This window comes from Phoxinus phoxinus, assembly GCF_949152265.1.
Source record: "Phoxinus phoxinus genome assembly, chromosome: 19".
Lineage (NCBI taxonomy): Eukaryota > Metazoa > Chordata > Actinopteri > Cypriniformes > Leuciscidae > Phoxinus > Phoxinus phoxinus.
The window spans coordinates 24224410-24249858 of NC_136894.1; the positions used below are offsets into that span (position 1 = coordinate 24224410).

The 25449-nt window shown below is 35.7% G+C and overlaps 1 protein-coding gene across 1 annotated transcript; it reads left to right on the forward strand.

The window, feature by feature from the left end:
- Window positions 1–14428: 14428 nt before the first annotated feature.
- Window positions 14429–23413, forward strand: cacng8a (calcium channel, voltage-dependent, gamma subunit 8a). The gene is made up of 5 exons (XM_079590091.1): window positions 14429–14573; window positions 17433–17660; window positions 20899–20982; window positions 21941–22081; window positions 22527–23413. The coding sequence occupies exons 1-5, from the start codon at window positions 14543–14545 to the stop codon at window positions 23312–23314; spliced, it is 1272 nt and encodes a 423-aa protein (XP_079446217.1). The 5' UTR covers window positions 14429–14542; the 3' UTR covers window positions 23315–23413.
- The last annotated feature ends 2036 nt before the right edge of the window (window positions 23414–25449 follow it).

Consider the following 25449-nt stretch of genomic DNA (forward strand, 5'->3'; position numbering starts at 1 on the left):
TCCTTCTAAAGGAACTACTAATAATTTGGATCAGTATTCTAAAGTGAAAACATGATAACTAATGTTGACTGAAGTCATTGTAAGCTTTTGGGATTTTTGTAAGGTTTCGGATGACTCAAGTGTTACTACGTCTTTCTAAAGGAACTAGGCCTACTAATTATTTGGATCAGTATTCTAACGTGAAGATCATGGGAACATACTAGTAATGACTAAAGTGTTACCAAATCCATCAGAAGGAATTATTATTCAAAATCTTACAAAAATATCATTATAATGGGTTACCATTACCTTATATTATTATGCATTATTAATATTAATTATGATGAACCTGTATATAGTTCATAGTAGTCTTATGAAAAATAGTAGTCACTGATTAGCTAAAAGTGAACTAGAATTCAACTCAGCGCTTTTAATAGGCTACTAATTTGTTAATCCGAGCTTCTTGTTGGTTAGTACTATAGTTACTAGAATGTTAATAGTGCGTTACTCATTTGTTCCTGTAGTTATTCATTAATGAAGGAACAGTATTCTAAAGTGTTACCGTATCTCTTTTAAACATTTGAATTAAACCACAGTTAAAGGGTTAGTTCACCAAAAAAAAAAAAAAAAATCTGTCTTTAAAGGGTAACTAAACCCTAAAACAACTTTTTTTAGTTAATGATCCGTAAGACTGGGGCTTTATTAATGCTGTTCATTGATTCAAGTAAAAAAAAAATTGACATTTGGGTATAAAGTGTTTTAATTCCACAATATATGGTGTAAAAACGTCTGAGCGCTGCCCTCTTCAGGTTGAACGGTGGCTACTGCAGTTGAATTTTCCTATTGGAAGTTGTGGGGCCATGTGACGTAAGAGGGTACCAACTAACCACGCCCTTGCCTACAGAGAGACATGTCTCAGGTGAACGCCCCCCTCCACTGCTCTGCCCACTTTTCCAGCATTTTTCAAATATTGTCAGTGGGTGGAGTCAGGCTCTGACCAGGGGTTTAGTTACCCTTTAATTCACCCTCATGTTGTTCCAAACCCGTAAGACCTTCGTTCATCTTTGGAACACAAATGAAGATCATTTTGATGAAATCCGAGAGCTTTCTGTAGACTACAACGTTATTACCACGTTCAAGGCCCAGAAAGTTAAAGACATTGAACCCCCCCCCCCCCCCCCCCCCCCCCTAAAAGAATGACTTAAAGTCCGTCTGAACCAGAAGTTGCAACCGATTTTATCTCAGTGTTGTGACGTATTTCCGAGAGAAACGGAATACTAAATGAAGAAAAATAGTGAGGGTGGCTTTTTTTTCCCAAATAGCACCTGATTGGATCTAGAAAAGTAGGTGTTTCATTCAGCCTGTCTACTGTCAGTTGGAGGGGCGTGGTTACGGATGTTAAGCAGACACCAAAACCGTCAAACCTACGTCATCAGGGAAGGTCCTCCAATGCAGAGGGGAGGGGCATTTTCAGATTTTGATTAAAGATTACGAAGCCAAAACATTTTTTGTGTGTGGATTGACTTGCATGGATGAATTGTTCACCACAAAACGATCAATTTAGGCAAACAAAGTAAATATGGTCAATTTTGCTATCATGTGGACTTTAATTCAACAATTTATTTTCTTTCGTGTCAGTCTCCGACGCTGTTCACGTGAGCGATACATGCATGTGATGCCAACCAAGCACTGCGCTGTGTTTACAATGTGAACAGCGTCAGAGACTGACACAGAAATGAATGACAGAAATTTCATTTTTGGGTGAACCAAAAACTAACCCCTTTAATAAATCTGCATAATCAAATAACAATGCAAGCATGTCTGTGGGGCAGGAACATTGGGGCAAATGAGTGACTGACTAAGAAATGAATAAACGGTGGAGGCCAGTGTGTGAATTGATGGGTTTGTGCATCAGCAATGAGCACTTGCTAATGTTTGGCCCATGTTCTTTAGTTTCAGGATCGACTTTCATGCATTCCATTTCCATTGATTCCTGCTTTCTCGTGTCTTACTCTGATAAATGGCCTTGAAAGACCTTGGGACATTTACCCGTGCTCAATGCACCATGCTTTTAAGGAAAGGCTCCCTGTTGTTTAAAGCTACGATCGCATTATTGCTGCAACAACAGCATCACTTGAATTAGAGGAATTGCTTTGATGGCATAAATACCCTGGTGACAGAATAAACACCCACATGAATAAGGAACCACAGTCTCTACACGTGTTCAATGTGTTCAAACCATCTGAAGCACTACATAACTGAGTGCTGATTATCAGCGCTTCTTCCATACCTGAAGATGTGTGGGCGAGCAGTGTCTGTGTGTCTCTCTCCCTTTTCTCTCTCAGAGGAAAGAACACTGAGGAACATGAGCAACTGAACACATGAAGCTGGCTGCATATCTTCATTATTTTCCAAGGCTTAAAAATAAATCGTACAACATTTAATAGTCACACCACCATGCATGTGCTCCATTTCTGAGCCATTTCTCCAACAAAAATCCTCTCATTTTTGGTTGGTCAAGGCTGATTAATTATCGCAATGCTCAAAATGACATGAATTATGTTTTATGAGGGGTCAACCAAACTTGAAAGTGAGGGGTAGATGAGATCAGACATCTTGCACCATCTTGCTGACTGCTTAAAGCAAACAGATTTTGATAATATTATTTTACTGTCAAATATAACGCCTTTTTTTCCTTTTCTTATGGAGAGTTCCTTATTCAGGAGTTCTGAAATCAATATTGACAGATTAACAGAAGTGTTAATTCTACTTTATGTGAGTTACAAAACCAGTCACCATGTCAGTTGATATTGTAAATGTTCTCTTTTTAAATGTATTTTAAGCTAATATTGTGTGAAAATGATTTATAATACGCCTATATGCTTTAATTGCTGATATATTTGTTTTTAGATATATGAATTTCACCATGAATCTTTAATGGATGTTAGGGTAGATGCATATTACAAATTTTCCAACTGAAAATAAGGGGAAAATGCAACATATCTAATCTTGCCAAACATATAGTAGGCTATACCTCATTTGTCATATTAAACAAGATTTAAATTAGATTAGATCAAGAGATGAAAATGGCTTGATGAAAAAGTGTGTGTCAGGTAATTAAATAATAAATAAATAAATCGACAATAAATGTAAGTGCCATTTTAAAATATTAGGCATAGCCTAATGGTCAAACAGCCACAATCAGTCCATTCTTCACCTTCTGACAGAATCCATATCATTTGTTCTAGTTCGGGTCTGTCATCCTGCAGACATGTTCCTAGAGAACTGTGATTTGTCTCTTGATCAATATTAACCAAGTCCTGTCGGCTAACAATTCCTGCTTCACCATCGTTTATTCATATGAGCACAACTGTCTCTTAACGCCCCCTCATTCACCGCCTCTCCAGAACCGCCTCAAAGAATTACGAGCAAAAAGCAACAGGGATACATGTCTAAACTGCAAAGGTAAGGCGAAAAAACATCAAGCATTTATAACTTTATACGACTGGTAACATTTTAAATAGATTCGTTGAGATTTATTTACAGACTACAGAGTAGCCTATCAGAAATGAATCGTGAAATTTAACGGACGCTGGTCGGTTTACTGACGTGTGGAAGCTTCAGTCGATTGTTTAGCGATTCATTCGAGTCAGTTTTTTGTATCATTTATGTTTAACGAACGTGTTTTATGTTGTTTCTATATTCAGTTGTTTGTGAATATTGTGACATTTGTAAGTCGTTTCACGAGTGTCTAGATGGCAGATGAGCGCGCTCAAAGGAGACGCGCGCGGACTGAACGCTTCTAGTAACGGTCTCGGGAGAAACATCTGTCAGTCATTTTGATGCCTGGGGGAAATCAGTCATTGGTTTTATGTTGTATCATTCCCTTTAGCACCAAAACAACAAATCATTCATCGAATGAAGGTTGGCAATATCACTACGTGTTGCACTAGTGCATGGCACTGATTTACAACCAAGGGTTGTGATGTTAATTGACACTTTTACTTGAAAAATTTACATGATTTATGCACGTATATTATATAGCCTAATAAGAAATGTAAGTCCAGATCAGAACCATTGATGCTTATCCTTTCATTCATTCATTCATTCATTCATTCATTCACTCACTCACACACACCAAATGTCTCCTGGTGCTTATGGTGTTTTTAATAAAAACGTCGCTTTTAAAGCGGGGTAAAGTTAGTTTTAGGTTCGATATTCGCTGCATATTCACATAGGCTGCTTTAGGGACCGTCTGCAAATTCAGCCCAATGTGCAAACCGAAGTCCTATAATTAATGTTTTTTCGAGTTCCACAGGTTGTAGTAGTACCCTAGTGACCAGACTGACTTACTACAGGTGAAATTTTAACAATACCTCCCTTACTGTACGTACAGTACACAAATATTAATATGAAAATAATACTGTAATTCACCTATAGTGTTTTTTTCATGTTTCAAAGGTTGTAGTAGTACCCTATTGACCAGACTGACTTACTACAGGTGAAATTTTGACCATACCTCCCTTACTGTACGTACAGTACACAAATATGAATATGAAAATATTACTGTAATTCACCTAAAGTGTTTTTTCATAATTCAAATGTTATAGTAATTCTCTAATGACCAGACTGACTTACTACAGGTGACATTTTAACAATACATCCCTTACTGTACGTACAGTACACAAATATTGATCATAAAAGATAACTGTAAATCACCTACATATTTTTTATTATATTTCAAAGGTTGTAGTAATTCCCTAGTGACCAGACTAAATTACTACAGGTAAAATTTTAACAATACATCCTTTACTGTACGTACAGTACACAAATATTGATACTAAAATATTACTGTAATTCACTTACTGTTTTTTTTCATATTTCAAAGGTTGTAGTAGTACCCTAGTGACCAGACTGACTTACTACAGGTGAAAATTTAACAATACATCCTTTACTGTACGTACAGTACACAAATATTGATATGAAAATATTACTGTAATTCACTTACAGTTTTTTTTTCATATTTCAAAGGTTGTAGTAGTACCCTAGTGACCAGACTGACTTACTACAGGTGAAAATTTAACAATACCTCCCTTACTGTACGTACAGTACACAAATATTAAAATGAAAATATTACTGTAATTCACCTATAGTGTTTTTTCATGTTTCAAAGGTTGTAGTAATTCCCTAGTGACCAGACTGACTTACTACATGTGCAATTTTGACCATACCTCCCTTACTGTACGTACAGTACACAAATATTAATATGAAAATATTACTGTAATTCACCTATAGTGTTTTTTCATGTTTCAAAGGTTGTAGTAATTCCCTAGTGAGCAAACTGACTTACTACATGTGCAATTTTGACCATACCTCCCTTACTGTACGTACAGTACACAAATATTAAAATGAAAATATTACTGTAATTCACCTATAGTGTTTTTTCATGTTTCAAAGGTTGTAGTAATTCCCTAGTGACCAGACTGACTTACTACAGGTGAAATTTTGACCATACCTCCCTTACTGTACGTACAGTAGACAAATATTAATATTAAAATATTACTGTATTTCACCTTTAGTGTTTTTTCAAGTTTCAAAGGTTGTAGTAATTCCCTAGTGACCAGACTGACTTACTACAGGTGAAAATTGAACAATAAGTCCCTTACTGTACGTACAGTACACAAATATTAATATGAAAATAATACTGTAATTCACTTAGTGTTTTTTCATGTTTCAAAGGTTGTAGTAATTCCCTAGTGACCAGACTGACTTACTACAGGTGAAATTTTGACCATACCTCCCTTACTGTACGTACAGTACACAAATATTAATATGAAAATATTACTGTAATTCACCTATAGTGTTTTTTGAAGTTTCAAAGGTTGTAGTAATTCTCTAGTGACCAGACTGACTTACTACAGGTGAAATTTTGACCATATCTCCCTTACTGTACGTACAGTACACAAATATTAATATGAAAATATTACTGTAATTCACCTATAGTGTTTTTTGAAGTTTCAAAGGTTGTAGTAATTCCCTAGTGACCAGACTGACTTACTACAGGTGAAAATGTAACAATATGTCCCTTACTGTACGTACAGTACACAAATATTAAAATGAAAATATTACAGTAATTCACCTATAGTGTTTTTCAAAGTTTCAAAGGTTGTAGTAATTCCCTAGTGACCAGACTGACTTACTACAGGTGAAAATGTAACAATATGTCCCTTACTGTACGTACAGTACACAAATATTAAAATGAAAATATTACTGTAATTCACTTATAGTGTTTTTTCATGTTTCAAAGGTTGTAGTAATTCTCTAGTGACCAGACTGACTTACTACAGGTGAAATTTTGACCATATCTCCCTTACTGTACGTACAGTACACAAATATTAATATGAAAATATTACTGTATTTCACCTTTATTGTTTTTTCATGTTTCAAAGGTTGTAGTAATTCCCTAGTGACCAGACTGACTTACTACAGGTGAAAATGTAACAATATGTCCCTTACTGTACGTACAGTACACAAATATTAAAATGAAAATATTACAGTAATTCACCTATAGTGTTTTTCAAAGTTTCAAAGGTTGTAGTAATTCCCTAGTGACCAGACTGACTTACTACAGGTGAAAATGTAACAATATGTCCCTTACTGTACGTACAGTACACAAATATTAAAATGAAAATATTACTGTAATTCACTTATAGTGTTTTTTCATGTTTCAAAGGTTGTAGTAATTCTCTAGTGACCAGACTGACTTACTACAGGTGAAATTTTGACCATATCTCCCTTACTGTACGTACAGTACACAAATATTAATATGAAAATATTACTGTATTTCACCTTTATTGTTTTTTCAAGTTTCAAAGGTTGTAGTAATTCCCTAGTGACCAGACTGACTTACTACAGGTGAAAATGTAACAATACGTCCCTTACTGTACGTACAGTACACAAATATTAAAATGAAAATATTACTGTAATTCACCTATAGTGTTTTTTCATGTTTCAAAGGTTGTAGTAATTCTGTAGTGACCAGACTGACTTACTACAGGTGAAATTTTGACCATATCTCCCTTACTGTACGTACAGTACACAAATATTAAAATGAAAATATTACTGTAATTCACTTAAAGTGTTTTTTTATGTTTCAAAGGTTGTAGTAATTCCCTAGTGACCAGACTGACTTACTACAGGTGAAATTTTGACCATACCTCCCTTACTGTACGTACAGTACACAAATATTAATATTAAAATATTACTGTATTTCACCTTTAGTGTTTTTTCAAGTTTCAAAGGTTGTAGTAATTCCCTAGTGACCAGACTGACTTACTACAGGTGAAAATTGAACAATAAGTCCCTTACTGTACGTACAGTACACAAATATTAATATGAAAATATTACTGTAATTCACCTATAGTGTTTTTTCATGTTTCAAAGGTTGTAGTAATTCCCTAGTGAGTAGACTGACTTACTACATGTGCAATTTTGACCATACCTCCCTTACTGTACGTACAGTACACAAATATTAATATGTAAATATTACTGTAATTCACCTATAGTGTTTTTTTAAGTTTCAAAGGTTGTAGTAATTCCCTAGTGACCAGACTGACTTACTACAGGTGAAATTTTAACAATACATCCTTTACTGTACGTACAGTACACAAACATTGATACTAAAATATTACTATAATTCACCTATAGTGTTTTTTCATGTTTCAAAGGTTGTAGTAATTCCCTAGTGACCAGACTGACTTACTACATGTGCAATTTTGACCATACCTCCCTTACTGTACGTACAGTACACAAATATTAATATGAAAATAATACTGTAATTCACCTATAGTGTTTTTTCATGTTTCAAAGGTTGTAGTAATTCCCTAGTGACCAGACTGACTTACTACAGGTGAAAATGTAACAATAAGTCCCTTACTGTACATACAGTACACAAATATTAATATGAAAATATTACTGTAATTCACCTATAGTGTTTTTTCATATTTCAAAGGTTTTAGTAATTCCCTAGTGACCAGACTGACTTACTGCAGGTGAATTTTTAACAATATATCCTTTACTGTAGGGGAAGTACACAAATATTGATACTAAAATATTACTGTAATTCACCTAAATATTTTTTTCATATTTCAAAGGTTGTAGTAGTACCCTAGTGACCAGAATGACTTACTACACGTGAAAATGTAACAATAAATCCTTTGCTGTACGTACAGTACACAAATATTGATACTAAAATAATACTGTAATTCACATATAGTGAAAAAACACTATAGGTGAATTACAGTAATATTTTAGTATCAATGTTTGTGTACTGTACGTACAGCAAAGGATTTATTGTTACATTTTCACGTGTAGTAAGTCATTCTGGTCACTAGGGTACTACTACAACCTTTGAAATATGAAAAAAATATTTAGGTGAATTACAGTAATATTTTAGTATCAATATTTGTGTACTTCCCCTACAGTAAAGGATATATTGTTAAAAATTCACCTGCAGTAAGTCAGTCTGGTCACTAGAGAATTACTACAACCTTTGAAACATGAAAAAACACTATAGGTGAATTACAGTAATATTTTCATATTAATATTTGTGTACTGTACGTACAGTAAGGGACTTATTGTTCAATTTTCACCTGTAGTAAGTCAGTCTGGTCACTAGGGAATTACTACAACCTTTGAAATATGAAAAAACACTAAAGGTGAAATACAGTAATATTTTAATATTAATATTTGTGTACTGTACGTACAGTAAGGGAGGTATGGTCAAAATGTCACCTGTAGTAAGTCAGTCTGGTCACTAGGGAATTACTACAACCTTTGAAACATGAAAAAACACTATAGGTGAATTACAGTAATATTTTCATATTAATATTTGTGTACTGTACGTACAGTAAGGGACATATTGTTACATTTTCACCTGTAGTAAGTCAGTCTGGTCACTAGGGAATTACTACAACCTTTGAAACTTCAAAAAACACTATAGGTGAATTACAGTAATATTTTCATATTAATATTTGTGTACTGTACGTACAGTAAGGGAGGTATGGTCAAAATTTCACCTGTAGTAAGTCAGTCTGGTCACTAGGGAATTACTACAACCTTTGAAACTTCAAAAAACACTATAGGTGAATTACAGTAATATTTTCATATTCATATTTGTGTACTGTACGTACAGTAAGGGAGGTATGGTCAAAATTGCACATGTAGTGAGTCAGTCTGGTCACTAAGGAATTACTACAACCTTTGAAACATGAAAAAACACTATAGGTGAATTACAGTAATATTTTCATATTAATATTTGTGTACTGTACATACAGTAAGGGAGGTATTGTTAAATTTTCACCTGTAGTAAGTCAGTCTGGTCACTAGGGAATTACTACAACCTTTGAAACATGAAAAAAACCACTATAAGTGAATTACAGTAATATTTTCATTTTAATATTTGTGTACTGTACGTACAGTAAGGGAGGTATGGTCAAAATTTCACCTGTAGTAAGTCAGTCTGGTCACTAGGGAATTACTACAACCTTTGGAACTTCAAAAAACACTATAGGTGAATTACAGTAATATTTTCATATTAATATTTGTGTACTGTACGTACAGTAAGGGAGGTATTGTTAAATTTTCACCTGTAGTAAGTCAGTCTGGTCACTAGGGTACTACTACAACCTTTGAAATATGAAAAAAAAAACAGTAAGTGAATTACAGTAATATTTTCATATCAATATTTGTGTACTGTACGTACAGTAAAGGATGTATTGTTAAATTTTCACCTGTAGTAAGTCAGTCTGGTCACTAGGGTACTACTACAACCTTTGAAATATGAAAAAAAAAAAGTAAGTGAATTACAGTAATATTTTAGTATCAATATTTGTGTACTGTATGTACAGTAAGGGACGTATTGTTAAATTTTCACCTGTAGTAAGTCAGTCCTGTCACTAGGGAATTACTACAGCCTTTGAAACATGAAAAAAAACACTATAAGTGAATTACAGTAATATTTTCATATTAATATTTGTGTACTGTACATACAGTAAGGGAGGTATGGTCAAAATTTCACCTGTAGTAAGTCAGTCTGGTCACTAGGGAATTACTACAACCTTTGAAACATAAAAAAAAACACTATAGGTGAATTACAGTAATATTTTCATATTAATATTTGTGTACTGTACGTACAGTAAGGGAGGTATGGTCAAAATGTCACCTGTAGTAAGTCAGTCTGGTCACTAGAGAATTACTACAACCTTTGAAACATGAAAAAACACTATAGGTGAATTACAGTAATATTTTCATTTTAATATTTGTGTACTGTACGTACAGTAAGGGACTTATTGTTCAATTTTCACCTGTAGTAAGTCAGTCTGGTCACTAGAGAATTACTACAACCTTTGAAACATGAAAAAACACTATAGGTGAATTACAGTAATATTTTCATATTAATATTTGTGTACTGTACGTACAGTAAGGGACTTATTGTTCAATTTTCACCTGTAGTAAGTCAGTCTGATCACTAGGGAATTACTACAACCTTTGAAACTTGAAAAAACACTAAAGGTGAAATACAGTAATTTTTTAATATTAATATTTGTGTACTGTACGTACAGTAAGGGAGGTATGGTCAAAATGTCAACTGTAGTAAGTCAGTCTGGTCACTAGGGAATTACTACAACCTTTGAAACATGAAAAAACACTATAGGTGAATTACAGTAATATTTTCATATTAATATTTGTGTACTGTACGTACAGTAAGGGACATATTGTTACATTTTCACCTGTAGTAAGTCAGTCTGGTCACTAGGGAATTACTACAACCTTTGAAACTTCAAAAAACACTATAGGTGAATTACAGTAATATTTTCATATTAATATTTGTGTACTGTACGTACAGTAAGGGAGGTATGGTCAAAATTTCACCTGTAGTAAGTCAGTCTGGTCACTAGGGAATTACTACAACCTTTGAAACTTGAAAAAAAAAACACTAAAGGTGAAATACAGTAATATTTTAATATTAATATTTGTCTACTGTACGTACAGTAAGGGAGGTATGGTCAAAATTTCACCTGTAGTAAGTCAGTCTGGTCACTAGGGAATTACTACAACCTTTGAAACATGAAAAAACACTATAGGTGAATTACAGTAATATTTTCATTTTAATATTTGTGTACTGTACGTACAGTAAGGGACATATTGTTACATTTTCACCTGTAGTAAGTCAGTCTGGTCACTAGGGAATTACTACAACCTTTGAAACATGAAAAAACACTATAGGTGAATTACAGTAATATTTTCATTTTAATATTTGTGTACTGTACGTACAGTAAGGGAGGTATGGTCAAAATTGCACATGTAGTAAGTCAGTTTGCTCACTAGGGAATTACTACAACCTTTGAAACATGAAAAAACACTATAGGTGAATTACAGTAATATTTTCATATTAATATTTGTGTACTGTACGTACAGTAAGGGAGGTATGGTCAAAATTGCACATGTAGTAAGTCAGTCTGGTCACTAGGGAATTACTACAACCTTTGAAACATGAAAAAACACTATAGGTGAATTACAGTAATATTTTCATTTTAATATTTGTGTACTGTACGTACAGTAAGGGAGGTATTGTTAAATTTTCACCTGTAGTAAGTCAGTCTGGTCACTAGGGTACTACTACAACCTTTGAAATATGAAAAAAAACTAAGTGAATTACAGTAATATTTTCATATCAATATTTGTGTACTGTACGTACAGTAAAGGATGTATTGTTAAATTCTCACCTGTAGTAAGTCAGTCTGGTCACTAGGGTACTACTACAACCTTTGAAATATGAAAAAAAACAGTAAGTGAATTACAGTAATATTTTAGTATCAATATTTGTGTACTGTACGTACAGTAAAGGATGTATTGTTAAAATTTTACCTGTAGTAATTTAGTCTGGTCACTAGGGAATTACTACAACCTTTGAAATATAATAAAAAATATGTAGGTGATTTACAGTTATCTTTTATGATCAATATTTGTGTACTGTACGTACAGTAAGGGATGTATTGTTAAAATGTCACCTGTAGTAAGTCAGTCTGGTCATTAGAGAATTACTATAACATTTGAATTATGAAAAAACACTTTAGGTGAATTACAGTAATATTTTCATATTCATATTTGTGTACTGTACGTACAGTAAGGGAGGTATTGTTAGAATGTCACCTGTAGTAAGTCAGTCTGGTCACTAGGGAATTACTACAACATTTTAAACATGACAAAACACTTTAGGTGAATTATTTTCATATTAATATTTGTATATTGTACAGTATGGGAGGTATTGGCAAAATGTCACTGGTAAGTCGATGTTACTAATAGTATCCCACTGCAAGCTTTGGAATTTAAACATGTCCTTTTTTAAGTATAAAAAGTCATTTTAACTAGTAAAAATTATACGTTTTAACGCAGTTGGTGTAATTGGCAGACGTTCCCTCAAGCATTATGAGCCGTGACAGCGCGTTAAAGCACTCTCAGGTATAAATATGCAGCTATAATGCACGTAAGGTTATTTTTAACGAATTTTTCATGTCGACATACATTGATTGACTACTGTTAAAAGTAATTCTGGTATTGATATATCTGTAAGACTGCCGACTTTATAGAGCAGTGACATGGAAAAACGAATGTCTGGCGAATATCGAACCTAAAACTAACTTTACCCCGCTCAGTTTTAACTGCTCTAAATGCTTTATACTGTATGTGGCAACCGCAATAATTTAAGCAATGTGAACTGGCTGCATGTGAAGTTTAAATGAAATTACTGAAGAGGTTTGTATGTATTCCTCCTGTTGTATGATATAAGCAAGGTCGAACCATTCCTGCAAGGCTTGAATCCTTTGTAGTCCCATCAGACATGACACATGGTTGCCATATTATGTGAATGTTTCAGTGCTGGGGGCCATTAGTGCCCAAGAGAAGTTAATTCATCATTAAACCTCCAGCTTTCTCCTCAACTTGTGTCATATGTGACCAGAGGATGGCCTGCTGTTTAGTGCCTCAAAGTATTTTATAAAAAAATAAAGTTATCATTGTAATAGTAATAATGATAATATTAAATAATATTAAATAAGCGTAATATTTCAGTTAAGCAACACTTTTATAGGATCTTTGCAGAGACTAGAAGTTTTGTGAGCGAAACCTGCATGCATTTGAATTATATTAAAATATATATGAATTATATATATATATATATATATATATATATATATATATAAAATTGCATGCATAATATAGTGTGGGACATTTTCAATAAAAGAGACCAAAAGTTCGTGCTTCTATTATTTTATCAGTAATTTTACATTATAAATTAAATTATTGATTTTGGCATAATAACAATAATAGTATTTATAGTAATAATAGTATTATTAATAATTAATGCTTTATTTTTCTTACTATAATTCTATATTAAAATATTTCGTTTTGTCACCAGGGTATATTATACTTTTAAATATGTTTAAATGAATGTAAGTGTGCATGAGATGAGAACCTTTCATTTGTATATATTTATGGAGGATTGTTTATTTAATTTTGTGTTAACTTATTATGTTCCTAAACACTGTGTAACTTCCTTTCTGTGTGTATGGCTGTGGTGTTTGTTACCATTTGGGTTCCTGTTTCTGAGAATGAGCAAGAGTGACACAAGACTCTGAACATAACAGAACAGAACTCCAAGTAACTGCCCATTAGAGTCTGAGCTCGTCATGGGGGGAAACAGATCAGCTGTCCTCGCTGTGCATGTCATTACCGCATCACACACGGTCAGAAAAGAGTGTTGATCGAAAGCACACACCAGGTGCATTCTGAACATCCATGACAGTCCAGGGTTTGGCAAATCACTAGGTATGTTATGATGAATACCCCCCCCCCCCCCCCCCCCCACACACACACACACACACACATACACACACACACACTCACACACTAGCATCACCTCACTCACCAACATCACACACACCATCCTGTTCTGTTCTCGACTTCAGAATGCGCTGTTGCCATGGTGACGGAATGGCGCACGCTCTGTCTTGCTTTCTCTCTATTCTCTTTTTCTTTATATATCCCTTGCTCTTCCCGCGGATGTATGGGCGATGTAACATCTAGATTCACTGCTCGTCTGGATGAAATACACGTAAACCGTACTGGTGTCATGATAATGATCATTTAATGGCACTAACACACTCTCGAGTTGTTGTTTTTCTCCAGCATGTACCTTAAACATGTTCTGTCTCTCTATTCTCTTTCTTTTTCTTTCTTTTTTTTTGTTAGGAGAAGCAGTAGGATTCCTGCCATGAAATCTCTCTAAGAGGAGAAAAGCAGCGAAACCTAGAAAATCTACACCCACCCACGGGCAGGAGACAGGGGGAGAGAGAAAGAAAGAAAGAAAGAGAGAGAGAGAGAGTGAGCAGAGGGGTGCGTGAAAGAGGGGGAAGAGAAAAAGCAAGGGATAACAGTCGATGGATGCTGCTTGGACGTTCTGGTCGGCACAATATTCAGTGACAAGGATTGGAGAGCTGCAGGGATGGAGGGGAAGGGAAGACACATTCCTCCAGGTAATCGAATCTCATTAATGGCCGCCAGTGAGACCACCGTGTCTAATCCTTGTCATCATGTTTAGTGAAATGCTCTCGAGTGAGTCTCAATGTGTTCCACTGTATGACAGCATCATTTTCAGCTTACTGTTGTCTTATCAGGAAACTTTTTTGCAGACACCTTAAGATGTTCCAGAAGAGTTCATCATAGTTCATGCATTATGCTTGGTTTGAGTTCACTGTGTCTTTTACTCTTTATCTGGAATTCTCGATTGGTCAATTGTGTAGCAGTAACATATTTTTGTATAATGGTGTAGTTCACTGTTGTCCATGGTAACATACCGGTGCTACTTTCTGATCACGAAGACGTGTTATATTGTTCTGAAACTATATATATATATATATATTCAAACTTTTTAATATTTCGAGCTTGGTTTGATTTTGATTCATTAGCGCCATGATGTGCCTACACTGTAATTTTCTTTGCGCTTGAGGGTTCATTAACATGTGGTGACAATGGCGAATGCACAAAGCTCAATATTACGCTTTTTCAAGAAATCACGAAAGTTGAGCGAGAAGGAGAAAAAGTGGCATCTACATCTGAACCTACTTCACCTTTCCACGAGGAGGCAGCGAGCAAAGCGGCACCAGAGGTTTCCCATTTCCAGGACATGCATTTCATTCCACGACACAAATCGACACAATGCCAAATGATTTTGTCTCATGTTATCAGCGAAAACAACTTAAAATACCAACCCGATCTCACCGCAATTCGTACGAATTTTACGAGGTGGCTAATTCGTACCAATTCGTACCAATTCGTACCAATTCGTACCAATTCGTACCAATTCATACGACCTCACTCGTACGAATGTGTCCGATTTTTGCTAAATCGTACATATTTTATGAGGTGCCAAATTCGTATGAATTCGTACAAATGACCTACCCCTGACCCCGCCCCTAAACCTACACATCACGTGGGTTTAGACTAATCGAGTGAGGTCGTACGAATTAGCCACCTTTTAATCACTCGTACAAATTCGTACGAATTGGTCGTGAGATAGTGTTGAAAATACTGTGTCACTTATGGTCATACAGATAAAAGTAAGACCAGATTCGAAACTGTAAAGGGTCTATTTTTATCTGTGTACACTCACAATAAAAACAAAACATTGCGCTTTTGTAAAAATAAAGAAAAACAGGATGCGCTTTCTGCCGTCTCAGTTTCCTTTCCATGAAGTTTGTGAAGTGCGTCACAAAAATGAACAGAAATGTAGCGTAGAGGCTACTAGCAAGCTCTTGCGTATCATAGATCGTCTCTTCTTCTTCTGCTCTTTTTCCTGTTTTGACGGTTAAAAAACAGCACTACTCACGCCCCCTTCTGGATTGGAGTGTGGATCGCCTGTGACTGACTGTATTCGTCGTCTGACTGTATGTACTAAATCGTGACGTCCGTACCATGATATATATAGACTGCATTTAGATATATAGTGCCGAGTTTTGTTCTGCACTGTAACAAAACAAAAGTCAAGCTAATCTTGTAAAATATATATATATTTGTATTTGTAAAAATGTTGAAAAGATGGGCTGTATTTTAATGCTTGGGTTCATTATGTTATTTTGTAATGGTGTATTTAAATCTCTCCAACAAATACTTAATAGACTTAGGGGCTGTTTACACAACACCATTTTCAACTAAAAACGTAAAACTTATGCTTTTTGGCCGTTCGTTTACACTACAAAAGCGTTTTTGGTGCTTGAAAACGCAAACTTTTGAAAACGGGTTTCAAAGTGCAAGTTTTTGAAAAAGCGAATCTCTGAAGACGATGAAGTCACGTGGATTGCGTGGACAGTCTATAGTTTTTCATCGCCATCTAATGGCCTGGCAGCAGAATACAGGGTTTTTAGTCGTTTTCGCGGATCGTTTTGACAATGGCGTCGTCTGTACGGGGAAAACTCAAAGGAAAAACGTCTCCGTTTTAAGCACATCGTTGTCGTGTATACGTACCCTTAAAATGTCAATGAACTGTTTTTTTTTCATTTTCAACAAAAAAGAAGACGATTTGATAGTATGTAGTTAAGAAATGGTGGCCATGTATATTCACTCATATTATTAACATTGTTACAAATAAGCATTGTATTAAACATAAAATATCGGTCACACGATTGTACTCATACTTAATATAGCAATGTATGGGATCTTAGTGATTTTTTTGAACAACGGATTTTGGTTCAGCTATGTTTTTTTTTTTGCAGTACACATGCAGTCAGCTGACATATTTAGCTTTATTAATAACAAACAATCTAATCTTCTACAAGAAAGCAATGGACCGTAGCCCTAAATATGTTTTGTCCATATCAACATGCTTGAATTGCTCCATATAAAAGATCTATCCATGCAAAGAAATGTCAATTACAACTGTCTCGTGACTGTTCACAATAGCTGCCTGGCAACTATACATTCCCAATAGGACTATGAACAGTTTGGTTATGATCTAAAAGATATGACCTTTCTGACCTCTCTGCATTGTATTGTGATATTTGGCTCTTAAGGTTTTTTTTGTTATGCTATATTCTGAAATGTGCGTTCTTCTTAATGTTGCATTGGCGTTTGTTCATGATCTTAGTAACCTGTATTTGGGCACACTGATGACAATTTGTGCATCTCGGTTCACAATGTCCTGATCAACTGATCTTCCAACACTTCAGCAGGATCACACACTCATCTCATCTACTTCTTCCTGTATCCTTGGACTCCGACTTCAATCTTTCTTTATGCGTTTATTCATACCCATCTTTTGAACTGTTTCCACTTCACTCGGGTTCCTGTTCTCTTATCCCCTCGTTTGACCACAGCTGTGTTTTTGTTTATGACTCCAGCCATGGTGTGGTGCGAGCGGGGAATTCAGGTGCTTCTCACCACTGTGGGAGCATTCGCAGCCTTCGCCTTGATGACCGTGGCCATTGGCACGGACTACTGGCTGTATGCTCGGGCCTTTATCTGCAACAGCACTGCCAACTCCTCTCAGGATGACCCACACAACAAGGACAAGAAGGATCCTGGAGCTCTCACCCACTCCGGCCTCTGGAGGATTTGCTGCCTGGAAGGTAAGTGAACGGCTGTGTTTGTGTGTGGGGGCGAAGGTATGGATTGGGTCATGTTGTATGGATGTATTTGAGGGGGAAATGATGCATGAAGGAGGTCCCCACCTGTGCAGTTTACATAAGTGATTCATGAAGGGAAAATGGTTGGATTTGAGCTTGTGTTATACAGTCTGGATGGCCTAACATTTTATTTTTTGCAGCTCTGTTTTGATCAGTGCCACTTAATATACATTATTTGCAGGGGCAGTTCAAGTGCTCTAGCGCAAAGTACATTTTATTTATCACCATAACTGAACAACATGTTTGGGGTCATTAACTCTTTCCCTGCCATTGACGGATTTTTCCGGCTTTCCCTGTGTTCCTCTATTACGCATCTTCTGAAAGAGTAAAGAATCTTTAAAGAAAAAAGGAGCAGAAACAAGCGATAAAAGCATTGCAATTTTCACGATTAACTTACCCACATTCAAGTGTTGATGAAAAATAATGCATGAAGCTAGAATACAATGTTTTGTTGTTGTTGTTTAAAAGCAGAGGATCTCTTCTTTTTTTGACATATTGCATGTTCAGATATTCATACAACAAAATATTCTGGTGGCCATGAAATTTTGGTAAAAATTATCGAAACCGCTGGCAACTTTTTTACAAAACACTGACGGGGCAATTTAAAATAACAATGACAATTTAAAATAATAACTATTACTGGTTTAGTATATTTAACATTTTTATTTATTCCTGTGATGACAATTGCTTAACTTTCAGCATCATTACACCTCTGCAGTGTCACATTGAGGAATCGGGCTAATATGCTGATTTGGTGCTCAAGAAACAATTATTATTATATCAATGCTGAAAAGAGTGTTAATAATAAAGGCTATTTCACAAAGTAGCCTGGTCTCGAATGCCTTATTACTTTTACAAAACGGCTACAACATATTAAAAATATTAAAGATACAAAATTTCATTGAAACGTGATCACAATTAGCTTCAACAAGTTTTTCAAGAGCAGTCTACCAATGTGTCAACTTGCCTTTCAATTTTATTAGCTTTCAAAGGATCTATTTCTTCCTGACTGAAAAAAATTAATAATTATAATTATATATATATATATATATTGTAGCATTGTGGTAAGCGTTGCCTCCAGATTCATTCATCCACTGGGCTCTGCAATGCAGGGTATTCACGTTAAGCTAGTTGTTTTAACAGTACACAGTTCCTCCTTTGCTCTAGCCAGGTCTCAAGACACAGGTTTTAAACAAACATGCGCTGTATTTTTTTTCCACATTTGCATTAGAATCCTGAAGAGTACATGTCAATGGCTATGATTATGTGATGAGTCATTGCAGGTCAAAGGTGCCTGCAGTGCTCTCATTGCATTTGCAGAATAATCAAACCAGACAAAAACAGTCATTTTGACTTATTATATTGCTCACTTTTGTTCTCTGCTTTATATAGCGTAAACTAGTGTGTTGTTTGAGGGAAATGTATATTAATAGGGTTTATTACAAAATTACATTGTCCACTTTATATGTTTTTGTTATTATTATTAAAGGGCACCTATTATGACATTTAAAATGTTCCTAATGTTGTTTTGGGAGTCCCTAACAACAGTTTTACGTGCATGCAATGACAAAAAACACTTTTGTTGTCGTATAATATGCATTTATTTTTACCTGATTTGCTCACCGACTCCCAAATGATTCGTTCAACGACTCATTTTTCCAAACCCCTCCTTTGCGCGACGCTAATCTGCGTTGATTGGTCAGATGACCCAGCAGTGTTTACAGAGATAATACTTATTGTTTAACACTGAGTACAATGATGTTTTTATCAATTAAATTGTGTTATAATAATGATTATAGTCCACTGCTTTGTAGTTTGTAGTAAAAAACTAAAAATAAGATAAAGAATTTAATGTTATGTTAGCGAGCATAGCCCAGAGTTCATATTATAAAAGCATAATCAGTCTTTGTTTGCGTTAGCCTGATGCATAAACATAACGTTTTTACAAAAAAAAAAAATGCAGTTACGTTACTACGAGATATTACTCTATTCTTTAAGACAACTCCGAAAACAACGACAAACACTTCACATATCTCAATACAATTGCCATTGAAGACCTAGAAGCTAAACGGTGCTTACACAACAAACAAAATAATTAAGCATGCTACATAAAACATAAAAGCAACAATTATTAATAACACTTACAGGTTGTGATACGGAGGAGGAAGCTGATGCAAATACACTTGGAGCTGAACCTTCCTTCAATATCAGCCATTTTGATTGCATTTAAAAAGCAATCGTCTTCAAAATGGCGCAAACAAAGCACTAGGCTCGGACTACTTCTGTGGTATAGTTTTATATATGAATTGTAGCCACTTAGTCTTCAAATGCTCCTCCTTGGGCAGATGAAAAAAAGTTTGCTTTTGAGTCGCACTTCAGAACACAACGTCTCGTCGCCATGATGTTTTCAAGTTTTCCCTGGCCTTGGCTTGGAGCGCAATAAGTGGGCGTATCGTATTCAAATAACTCGACAAGTTGACGTCATCTAGTCAGAGAAAAAGCTTCGGTCTTCTAACGATTCATAAAAATGACTCCGAGTCGACTCTTACTTTTGAAAGACAATAACTTTATATACGGTGCACTTTCATATTTCAAACTTTGCAGGATGTTTTTGTTCACTTAGATCTATGTTACACACTACATGAAAGGTAAATTTCAAAATTCCATAATAGGTGCCCTTTAAGTTATATTTTTGGACATTTTTTCCTTTGGATAGGACAGTCAAGGAGAGACAGGGACTGTGGTAAGGACCACAAGCCAGGACTCAAACTCAGGTTGTCAGAGCGCTACCCACATGGCTATGGCTCCGATTTATATGTTTTAATATTTTTTATTGAAAATAATAACCTTGACATCAAATTAAGACAGCAATCACTGGAAGACACTGGGAATTTGCAGTGCACCAACATGTTGTCTAAAATGAATGGTTTAAATCACACGAGAGAGAAAGAGCGCACCACATGACGCCTTTGACCTGTGGTGACTCACAGCCATTGACATCTACTATGAATCTATTTAGAATAAAACACCTCACCGACTATTTGACTGAACTCCATTCAGACCCCTTTTTTTTCTTTTGGCCCTTTGTACATTTTTATTTAAAGTGCTACTTTATTTAGTTTGTTCAGAAACCAGAAAATATGGTGACACGTTTGAAGGATCTCTCTCTCATTCTCTTTAGGATTGAAGAGAGGAGTGTGTTCCCAGATTAATCATTTCCCAGATGATGCTGATTATGACCAGGATGCTGCAGAGTACCTTTTACGTGAGTAAAGAGTGTTTATTTGTGCATGTTTTTGGCATATAAGATGATGTTTGCATTCTGGATATAGGGGTACACTGTAAACCCGAATAAGTAGGTAAAACTCTAAAAAAAAAAGATTTAGGTAAACAGTTACATCACATTTTTTTAAGTTAAGAAATTTAAAGTGTAAGTAAGCAGAACATGCAGATTTTTATTTTGTACTCATACATTTTAATTGCTATTAACTTGAAATATTTAAGTAAGCCAAACATACTGTAACTTAAAATGATCATGTACTCACAACTTAAATATTTTTTGTAGTGGAAACCTGGCTATAGCTTTATCTAGCTAATTCAATAAATGCTACTGTGCTAATTGGCATCACAATATGTTAAATAGCATTAGCATAGTATAGCTCTTTCTAAATGAGTACAACAATATAAAACATTTAACATACCGGTATATCTGTTCTCAAACTAAGCTCATGCTTCACTCGTCACATGATGCACCGCCCCCCACCCTCCTCGAAACAAAACACCACATAGCAGAAACTCTTCTAAAGTAGCATAAAAAAACATTAAACACAACTAAATCTCCCACTTAACATTAATCTTGCACAATAAAACATTTTATAAGACTTAATTTTAGCATTTACTCTCCCTTTTGAGTGTCATGGCAAAGCATGCTCGGAAATAGAAATCCTACCCCAGTTTCAGTTCAATTTAAGTTTGTCTAAATGAAAAGAAACAAGTTAATAAAACTCAAAACAATGAAACAATTCAGATTACTTAAAATTTGTCAGTTTTGTGCACTCAAAAGAAAAAAGAAAGTTTTAAGTACTCATTTGTTTAATTTGTGAAATAATTTGTTTAATTTGAGTTGGCTACTTAAACCAATTAATTATTTTGAGCGTTAGGGTTTACAGTGGGAAAACAATCAATTTGAACATTAATTTGTGCTATTTTTTTTCTCTTCTCAGGTGTAGTCAGGGCCTCCAGTATATTTCCTATCCTCAGTGCCATATTATTGCTGCTAGGTGGAGTTTGTGTGGCTTCTAGTCGGTTCTACAAGACCAAAAGACACATCATTTTGGGAGCAGGCATCTTGTTTGTAGTGGCAGGTAACATTTCTCATTATGACACATATAGCATCATAATTTAGAAATTTAGAGGTGAATTCACGAAACTTTTGTGACACTTTTGTGTGTCGGATTTCTACGAGCCCCTAAGGAGACATGGTGGTGGAAAATAATATGAGATGGGAGGAAAAATAATAACAAGTCAATGCTTTTGCGTTCCCCCTAGCAAGTTTACGTTTCTCGAGGGAACTCAAATAAATTGCCTGAGAACACAAAAGCATTACAAAATATTTTTTCCTCCTATGTAATATTTTCTTTCTTCACCATGTCCCTTTAAGGGCCTCCGTAGATTTCAGTGTCTTACTAAATAGTTCTTTTATTTTCTGAATTCCCTCCAGATTCTTTGAGTCTTTGCTTTGTTTTAAAAATTAATCTGTTGACCTAAACTAACAGGGAAAAAAACCCATTTTGTCTTGAATTGATCCAGGCCTGAGCAACATTATAGGTGTCATTGTATACATCTCTGCGGCTCTCAGTGACATCTCCCCCAAAAAGGACGAGGACAAGAAGTGGCACTACTCCTACGGCTGGTCCTTCTACTTCGGCGGCCTGTCGTTCATCCTGGCGGAAGTTGTAGGCGTGCTGGCTGTCAACATTTACATCGAGCGCAACAAAGAACTGCGCTGCCGCTCGCGCACTGACCTCTTCCGCAGCACGACCTCCGCTGTGTTACGCTTGCCGGGATATCGTTTCCGCCGGCGCTCCTCCCGCTCCAGCTCGCGCTCCACGGCGGAGCCGACCCGCTCCCGCGAACAGTCCCCGACCTCCGCCATCGCTCCCAAGAACTTCGGCCCGCCACTGGCCGCCGGCCCACCGCCATTTTCGGTTGCCACGCTTCCCAATCCGCATACACACTCCGGAGGAGGAATGGGAGATATTTCGATGTACACGCTGGGTAGGAAAGGGGAGCCACCCATGTACGGCACAGTCGACCGTGCCACACTCTACCAGCTGCACAATTACTTTCCGACGAAGGAGGGAGACGGAGGAGCGCTCATGACGGGAACGCTGCCTTCTCGTTCCAAGTCGAACCTGGCCGCGTCGGCCAACGCCACCCTCAATACCTCGTCTTCCTCCGGCCCCCAGCAGCCGCCGCTATCCGCCGGCTCCTCTGCCACCATGGAGAGGGATCGAGGGCTGGGAACCTTGGATCGACTTGGAAAAGGAGACAGTTCAAACACTAACACTCTCAACAGGAGAACAACACCTGTGTAACAAAAGGCTTGAGGAGGGAGGGGAAGAGAGCGAAGGGGAAAACAAGCGATTACATGAACTGCAAGTAAAGCGAGAAGTGGAAGAACGGGAGAGACAAAAAGAGTAAGAAAGGGCTGAGAAACGAAATAAGGTCCGCTCACAAGACGAAAAAGAAGTGAACAAGAAGGCAATACATCCTCTTTTTTCTCTCCATTTCTGTTTTTGAACATGGTGACTTGAGTAACAGAATTCCATCCGCACTTCTTATTGATTCATGTTGAAATACTCGATGTGTGTGATGGTGATCTTTCGGTTCTTCAAGCTCTTTCAATTCCAGTGCTTTATCATCAGGTTATTCCTGTAACTTATTTAGCATTCCAATATAGTTGTTGTTGTTTTTTTAATTATTATTATTATTGTAATTGTTATTGCTGAGTTAACTTAAACATTATACATTTTTATCAAGTTCTTTTTTTTTTTGCACAAGTATCCATTTTAATTGATTTCCTTTCGAATGATGAACTAAACTGTGATTTTTTTTCTTGCACATGTTGACACAATATTTCACAATGTCATTCAGTGTCAAGCATGTGTTAATTCTGCGAGAGTGTGATGACTATTACAATTATGACATTTCTTTTTAGTTTTTACAAAGATTAATAATATTTAGATCTGTGGAATTTTTCATTGTAACCGTAAGTGTACAAGTAGTTAAGTCTTCATATGAATATATTTGATTTATTTATCATATTAACAGTCTTAATATTGTTACGATGGGATAACAAATATAATGAACTGCTTTTGAGACTAGAAGTTAAAAAGAGAAAAAGAAAGAGACAGAATACAGAAGTGAAAGGCATTCATTCCAGGGGAGCAATACATATACCTAAAAACCTCACCAGAAAAGACAAAAAAATCTATTAAATATATAGTATATTATGAATATAAATATATATATAATTGTGTGTGTGTGTGTGTGGAAAAAAAAAAACTTTTTTGGTAAAATAAAATATGATATATTCTATGAATGTCTAAAACTGAGATATGTGTGCATACTGTTAGCAGTTTAGACTGCAGCATTATTTTCATGTTTATTTGTAACTTTGTATGCATGATTCATATCTAATATATGATATATTCATAATGCTCTGCCTTTTGGCTTTGTGTGCATTGCCTGTATGTGCTCATGCGGATGGATTTAGGATGACAGAGAAAGGTCAAAGGGAAGACCCAGGGGACTAGAGGGGGATTTGATACTCCACAGTTTATACACACATATTTTGACATGATAAAGAAACATCCTTCTTCTAACTAATTCATTATTTTCCAGTCTACAACTGTTGTATGAGTACAAAAACATGTATCCAAGGAGACATGGAGTACCTTTTTGATCAATCATCACTGCTGACGTCCCTTAAAGTGAACCTACATAGGTAGCTGTCTTTTAAGAAAATTTGTAAGACCATGTTTTTATAGACAGCAACTCAATGTAAAGCATATTCCTTGATGTTAGCAATAGCATTTGGCTAAGCCAATGAAGCAATACTAATAGCCTGAAAGCATAAACATACACAAATAAGTGAGATTAATTCATTTTTAACATTATTTGATTAAATATATTTATAATCAGTATTTCCCCTGATTTTCCGCATTCTGGGATCACTTTCTCTGGAGAGGCTCCCTTTGAATTTGGCCAAAATGAAGTATCTCAAAAGGCCTTAAAATGCTGTATAGGTAGTCGGCCCAGTGCCCTCACAAGCCTTCAGGAGACATGCATTTTTCACACGCACACACACAAATAGAGTAATTTGAAAGAAAGTAACGCATTAATGCCTGCGCCTTGCTCCAGGGAAAGACATGACTGAAAGAAACAATTCTCTAGTGTGTCACATTCACTTTTATAAATAAAAAAATGCTGACTGAGGGGCCTCATTTGTGTGTGCACTGCGTTTGTCCATTCACTCCCACAAATATATTTAGTCTTAGGCTTCCTATACATACCGTTCAGAGAAGTGTTAGGCAATAAAATGTCACCTGTGTGCCTGTCATCAATCTGAGTTACAGTTTGAATCAGCACAAACTTTAATCACATAAACACAAATTAACACAATAATAATCATAAAAATAATTATTAAACTGTTATTTTACTACGGTGG

Bases quoted from the DNA above. Each gene is read 5' to 3' on its own strand.
- cacng8a (XM_079590091.1), top strand. From the start codon at position 14,543: ATGGAGGGGAAGGGAAGACACATTCCTCCAG. The intron at 14,574-17,432 runs GTAATCGAATCT...TTATGACTCCAG, and splicing joins GGGAAGACACATTCCTCCAG to CCATGGTGTGGTGCGAGCGG. The intron at 22,082-22,526 runs GTAACATTTCTC...GAATTGATCCAG, and splicing joins CATCTTGTTTGTAGTGGCAG to GCCTGAGCAACATTATAGGT.